General features: G+C 35.3%; 1 protein-coding gene across 1 annotated transcript; it reads left to right on the top strand.

Moving 5' to 3' along the window:
• Positions 1 to 369: 369 nt before the first annotated feature.
• Positions 370 to 6669, top strand: LOC124358164 (zinc finger MYM-type protein 1-like). Its single transcript, XM_046810457.1, has 3 exons — positions 370 to 1306; positions 1439 to 2716; positions 6572 to 6669. Exons 1-3 carry the CDS (start codon positions 370 to 372, stop codon positions 6667 to 6669), a joined length of 2313 nt encoding a protein of 770 aa, XP_046666413.1.
• Positions 6670 to 7691: the final 1022 nt, after the last annotated feature.

Raw genomic sequence — 7691 nt, 5'->3', positions numbered from 1 at the left:
AACATATGTTTTAGATAAGTAAGAACAGAAGTACTCTAAAACTCATTACTAAGACAAAATAAAATTTTTTGGCGAGTGAAACTCAAAGAAATTGAAAAAATCTCATAAAAATTCATGTAAGTAATACAATGTATTTGCTTGCGTTCTCACAGAAAAAAGTCCAACATTTTTCCAGATCCCCTTTTGGCTGGTATATGTGTGCCCTCCAGACCTTCTTCCTTCTTCCCATATAAAAAGAGCTTTCAAATCTCGTTTTCTCCAGGACCCCTAGGATGGCAGTTACGCAGATTACGCTCCCAAATAACTGACTATTCGGTTCTAACGTAGAGTTTTATATTTTAGGCTACTACTAGCTTCTCTACAACTACAATGAGTGATGGACGGAAGAGGCTTAGCGGTGCGGAGTACAAGAAACGGGCGAAGAAGAAACTCGAAGAACAAGAACGTGTATTGAAACAAACCAAAAGGCTAGATTTGTTCTTTAAGACGCCAGGAGAACAAGAGATTGCACCAGTACTTGAAGGACCTGCACTTGACGATTCCGTTGACGAGACGGCCGGCCAGCTGGACGACAATGTTTCAGCTGGGCCAAGCTGCTCAAATCCACCAGCTAATCTAGCAAGTTTAAACGAAGACATCATCATACCTCACGAGATCGCCACTGAAAGCCTTTCGTTGGAGCTGCTGTCACCCTGCTGTTCCAGCGAAGATCCAGCTTTCTGGGTTTTGAATGATGCAACTCGAGATTCAATCGCAAAAAATGGGTTCAAACAAAATATCGACCTGGATTTCTCAAACAGCGTCAGAGAATACAAGGATCAAAAACGATATTTATCCAAATCTCTGTTTCAACGAACATTGAAAAATGGAGAGGTTCAGGACAGAAAGTGGATGGTATTCTCAAAAAGCAAGGGTTCTGTTTATTGTGGCCCTTGTTTGGCATTCAATTTCAAAGAGAAATCCCAGTTTGATTGTAAAGACGGATTCAACGACTGGAAAAATGGTGAAAGTCGGGCCAGTCATCACGAAAACTCACCAATTCACAAGTCGGCAATCATTACTCTAAAATCACGAGAAATTGCTCTGAAACGTGTTGGCAGTATGTTAACTGAGCAGCTAGACAAAGAAACCAATTATTGGAAAAAGATTTTGGCCAGGGTTGCCGTTAAGGCCTTGACATCAAGAGGCCTTGCATTAAGAGGCGATGATGAAATCTTTGGATCAAACAGAAATGGAAATTTTCTTATGGCTTTAGAGCTTATCTCAGAATTCGACCCTTTTTTAGCTACTCACATTGAAAAATATGGTAATTGTGGAAGTGGTCATACAAACTATCTCTCTTCCCAAACGTGTGAAGAAGTCATTGAATTAATGGCTCAAAATGTAAGACAAGAAATTTGTGAAGAATTGAAACAGTCAAAATATTTTTCTCTCATAGTTGATTCAACCCCAGACATGTCTCATGTAGACCAGTTGATTCTTGCAGTCAGGTATGTTTTAAATGACGGTGTACCCTGTGAACGATTTCTTACCTTCATCCCGTCAGTTGGACATACCGCAGAGGGTATGTTTAAAAGTGTGATGAGAGAACTAGGAAATCTGGAAATAAACATTGATGACTGCCGAGGCCAATCGTACGATAATGCCTCAAATATGTCGGGGACTTACAATGGTCTTCAGGCAAAGATAAAGAGCAAAAGTCCTTTAGCTCTATTCATCCCGTGTGCGGCTCATTCTTTAAATCTGGTCGGATCATCTGCTGCTGAATCTTGTGAAGAAGCGTGCAGATTCTTCATGTTGCTTCAAGAACTTTATGTGTTTTTTACATCTTCTACAAAACGATGGGAGTGCCTGATAGGTGTAATGGAAGATTCTTATCAGAATAATAAGACTATAAAAAGGGTGTGTCCTACACGATGGTCGGCTAGGGATGATGCATGTCAGAGCTTGCGAGAGTCTTGGGACGAAGTGTACAAGGCTTTGACAACAATTTCAAAAGACCCAACAGAAAAGGCTACAACCAGATGTGAGGCTCAAGGAATCGCTCGGAATCTAGAACGTTTTGAGACTGCATTTATGGTATGCTTCTGGAGCACTGCCCTCCATAGAATTCACAAAGTCAGTAAAACTATACAAAGTGGAACCGTTGACGTTTTGTTAGTCAGGGATTTGTATGGTTCTCTAGAGGAATATTTTGTGTCAGAAAGAAACAACTTTTCTTATTTCGAGGAATTGGGTATGAAGATAACCAAAACTGAAACATACGATTCATACGAAAAAGACACAAGCAGACAAACCAAGCGAAAAGTCTGGCCAGACGAAACCCGGAGTGAAGAAGTCAACCTGACTGGCAGAGATGACTTGAGAATTAACACATTTCTTCCAATTCTAGACTCCTTTATTTGTGAATTTAAGAGAAGAAAAGTGGCCTATAGTGACTTTGTAGATAAATTCTACTTCCTGACTCAATTGTGTGACAGCAAAACAGACATCAACATCACAGAAGAGGAACTAAGAAACAAGGCAACGAAACTTCATCAAATTTATCAAAATGACTTAGATTCCGATTTTATTGAAGAGTGCATTCACTTCCAAAAACACTGTGCTGTGGGAATGGACAATCCCTCAGATAAAACGTTGGAAGGAATTTCTACCTTTTTGAGAAAGAACTCGTTGCATGATGTTTACCCTAACTTGGACATAGCAGTACGAATTAGTTTGTGCATACCTGCAACTAATTGCGCGGGAGAACGTAGCTTTTCCTGCCTTCGAAGAGTTAAAAACTACTTACGGACAAGCATTTCTGAAAACAGGCTCAATTGTGTAAGTCTGCAAAAAATACACATTTTCTAAAATGTGTGTTATTTGGGCTGCAGTTCCATATAGTTCCACCGGCACAATCGAATACGAACATATCGATTGTTGATCAAGCTAAAACATCGTGCCGCGGCGTTAGGTTAGGTTATTTCACGTTATTTTGTGTTTCTCGGTCGGTAAATAACGTGAAATAACCTAACCTAACCACCGCGTCGCGATATTTCCCCGTTATTTGACTAAACATTAAAAAAATTTATAATACATTAAAACTGTTACGAAATGCTTTAAAAACGCCATCCAAATTACTATTTTGTTCCTGAAAAATGCAAATTTTCCCGGGGGGGGCCGGACAGCCGGACCCACTTTTGGCGGGGGGGGTGTGCTCCCCTTTTTGGGGCGGCAAATTATCTTAAGCCTATAGGCGGCAAACTGGTAAATCCGGCCCTGCCTAAAACAACCCGCCATTTCTGATTGGATAAACCTTTTGAGATGCGGTTTGCGGCATTCAACTCTAATAAGTGAGCTCTTTTAAATGAGGTATCACTCGACCCATGCTTTCATTTAAGGTTTCCATGTTTTCCTCTGTGGGCCGTCCCCCCATGGTTGGCATGTCATGGTAATAGCAAGAAAAAATAGTTTAAATAGCCATATGACACTGTGCAAAGTTTATAGATGTTATCTCCTATGGTTTTTAAAATATTAAGCCGTACCCATACTTTTCAAACACCTTGTATATATGCAATATAAATCATATGGTATATATATTATTCTTGATAAGGAAGCAAGGTAAATCATGTATAAAACAAAACATACTGAGAACAAAGTAAATTAGAATTGCCATAAATATAAAATGTTTTACTTATTTCCTCAAACTCAACATTTTCGCCGAAAATATAATTCACTCGAACCAGCAGTGGTCATACTGTACTGGCAGTACAGATATAAGAGACAATGTAATCTAACCTTTACTTTACATTTAACGCCTGTTATCAAACCTAAATTAGTTGTCATTTGACAAAATTCGGCTTTTCAGAGCTGTTTTTAATGTATTTTTTGTTTATCATGAAAGAGGGAAATCAGCTAAGGAACAAAAAATACTATAATGGATTTAAATTACTATGACCATAATTTTACACTTTTTAACACATTTTCTTGATCTTGGGAAGAAGACAAAATCAACATTGGAATCAGAAGTGCTGATACAGGTGCAAAACCTACGAAATTGCGTGCGAAGCCGTGGGTAACAGCTAGTATATAAAAATAAAACCTTTATATTTACCATAAATGAAACCGAAAGTTCCAGCTGTATATATCATTGTCAATAAAAGTAAATCGAGAGTTGACAAACTCCACGTCCCCATCCTTCTCACCACATTCAACCCTCTGTGACGTACAGTCTGTTTACATCAACATGAATCTCTGTGTAACTGACACTAGGACAATTTATTTCCTCATGTCACAACAAAACTTTGTCCTGGGCATTAATTTGGGTGCATTCAATTTTGAGAAATCGAACTGGTGCGTGGCTGTTTCTCCCAATGGACAGTCACGTAATAATAATAATAATAATAAATTTCTTTATTGCCGTAATAACAACTTTTACAACATTGCATGGCACGCGTCAAGTCATGTAGATATTTAAATAAAATAATATTGTAGTGTTTACAAAGTTATATGTAAAAGGGCATTAAGAGACGGAAATATTGGTGTCAATCTTTATTTTATCCCCTTGAGAAAATTGTTAAACAAAGAAAACTTTATTACACTTGTTTTTCGTCGCAGTTTCATAGATGTCTCATTTAAAAAAGATTATGAATAAGCATCTAAAAGCTTTTTATATTATTGCATCGATTATTCAGAAAAAATCTCAAAAATGTTTTACTCCATTTTTTGGATATGAATAAACTTTATACAGTAGCCTTTATTAAATATATGGCATGACATAATAATAATTCTACAATAACAGTAAATCAATATAACAGGCTATCTATCAACCCGAAATAACGTAAGGAAAGAGTTAACGCGGAAGCATTTAGGTAGAAGGACGGACTGTCCTTTTACATTTTACGCAAACATTAAAAGAGCTCTTACGTGACACATCATATTTAACATTATTCTCACGGGTTAAAATTCAAGGTCACTTTACATCTTGATAAAGGTTGCTACCATTGTCAAAGTATTTACCTGCTTAGAATTATTCTGCATCAATTAATAGAGAAAATATAAATGCAAATTATCACATTATTATCACATTATATTGTTTTGTAAACTAATTAGAGTCAGTCAATTCGTACTTATAAAATGTTACTACAAATGTAACAAAATACAAACTTAATTTATACTCTGTGTAATTCAAACAGCTTAATACATAATTTATGTATAGTAGTAGGCAGGTTAAAAGAGACAAGTAAAATAGGATTAACTGCAAAATACAATATAAAACAAATTTTATTCAGTATCTCTTAACGATTTAAGAACACTATTCTGCTAATCAGGCATTTAGGTTAAAGCTGGGACTAGTTAAAACAGAGGGGCACAGCCTGTAATATACTTAAGGGATTAAAGTGCAATCAATCCTAAGCTCTGGAGTTCACAAGAGTAAAAGTTGGACTAAAGGATAAATTCAGCCATTGCAAGACTTTATCTTTGGTGTTATTAGACAATCAACAACAGTACTGTGTGAACTATAAAACGAAAGTTAGTCAGTAAGATTTAGTAAATTTATCACTTAAATGGTTAATTCAACAATTTAACTGTAGGTAATTGTTTTATTCTAAATGCTTATGTTATATCAAATACCTCTCATCCTACTTCATCGGTTGAGATCCTACCCCTTTGTATCGGACTAGTCCAGTATTCTACTTTCTCGGATAGATTCAAAATTTGATCATGGGTGAAGTAATTCAATTCAAAATTTTGTGAATTCGATGTTAAAAGTTTGTTTTATTAATAATAAACTATGTTGGAATGTTTCAATTCCGGAACTGGCAGGATATTTCTTTTTTCAGTTTTATAATAGGATATAATTCTATGTTGGCAAATTCGATCCTAACTAACAAATATTTCTAATTAGATCCCTCAGAAATTTCTTACTTCGGTGTAAAAACATTTTTCATATTAATTTTTTTTGGGACTATTTCCTCGTAATTCAAAACTTACGGAAAAGGTTTTTCTCAGATGGAAAATGTTTTGGGTGCTATCAGATGGTTCCTTCCATTTTCTGCCTTACCTTACTAAAACTTCCTTCAGAACTAATAGATGCATCTCTTTACACCGTTTGGTAAAATACTAGGATAGCCGTAGATCTATGACTTTAATTAATGTTTAAGATATAAGGGGTTATAAATACGAGTATATTAGTAAAGAGTAGAAATTTAAAATAAAACTTATACGGAAATGGGCTTGGACGAATTATAAAACATGGAAAATATCCCATGCAATTATGCGATACAATTCCAATTAAAGTTTAACGCTAACAATTTCTGTTAGTAATCGTTAATATGACAAAATGTGTCAAATCATCAGGTAATAAATAAATAATGTCTAGTCAGATCAGTAAATTTTGCCCATACTGTATATCAATTTAGTAATTAAATTATATGACCTGTAAGTAAAACTATATTCGCATTGTTAAAAAAAAAACCAACCTATACCACCAATGTAACTAATATAAAATAACTAAAAACCGCCGCGTAACACTATTAACGAATAATTAACAAGGAAGGAGCACACTAAACAGCGTGTCTCATTACAGACTCTGCTAAGGGTAGAATGAGTGTCATCCCCTGGAGGGACATGACCATCTCAATCTTGGCGATGTATAAAAGAAGTATCATTCCAAATTTCAAGTAAGTATTTCAACTCGTTTTCGAAATAATCTGCTGATAAGAAATGTTTATACAATACAACAACATTTACATAAAAACAACAATGTAATATTACAGTAGAAATATTGTGATGTATCTAAGTTATGACATAAACAGTTCTATTACTCGATATCAAAAACAATCAAATATCATGCAAAAGTGGAGAAAAATTCAAGTTATTTTACCGGAACGTATACAAAACTATTTTACTCTCCGACTCCAGAGTCTCAGACACTGTTTTATATTCTTTAACATAAAATAGAATATAAAACAACTGTGTTTTATTGTTTTACGATGATCATCCATTATTACTAAATAAAAAATGTACATAATTTATTAGAACGGTGTTTGATATTTATTGAGGAGAGAATGTTTACTAAACAAGGATATTGTGCCTTGCTCTCCACCTCCCTAGGTAACTGTAATCTGTTACCTTGTGTAGCAGAGTTGCTGGAATCTGCAACTCCTCAGCTACTTATCAGAAAATCAAGTTTAAATTTATATACATTTGAGGTTTAAGTTCAGTCTCATTAAATTTTGAAAAAGGGCACTCCAGAAAGAAGGAGTATGTAAAAGCGAGTCGAACGCTCGTACCGCCCAGTGAATTGTGATTATCATCAATGACATGACATCACTTCTTTTCACTATAATGTTGTCTTGTAGTGGTCTTCGGACCTATCTACCTTCTGGAGTGCCCTTTTTCAAAATTTAATGAGACTGAACTTAAACCTCAAATGTATATAAATTTAAACTTGATTTTCTGATAAGTAGCTGAGGAGTTGCAGATTCCAGCAACTCTGCTACACAAGGTAACAGATTACAGTTACCTAGGGAGGTGGAGAGCAAGGCACAATATCCTTGTTTAATAATTTATTAAACACATTATCAACCTTGATTTAATATTTAAACGATATGTATAAAGTATTTTAAGGACGAGTCGTAAAAATCTCCTTTCCAGTAACTGCTTATTGTATTCATTACTCGTACCTCGTATACAAGGAATATCTC

The sequence above is a fragment of the Homalodisca vitripennis genome, chromosome 3 (genome assembly GCF_021130785.1).
Source record: "Homalodisca vitripennis isolate AUS2020 chromosome 3, UT_GWSS_2.1, whole genome shotgun sequence".
In the NCBI taxonomy this organism is placed as follows: Eukaryota; Metazoa; Arthropoda; class Insecta; order Hemiptera; family Cicadellidae; genus Homalodisca; species Homalodisca vitripennis.
Note: the sequence above shows the minus strand (reverse complement) of the source record. Positions and strands in the feature narration are given on the sequence as shown.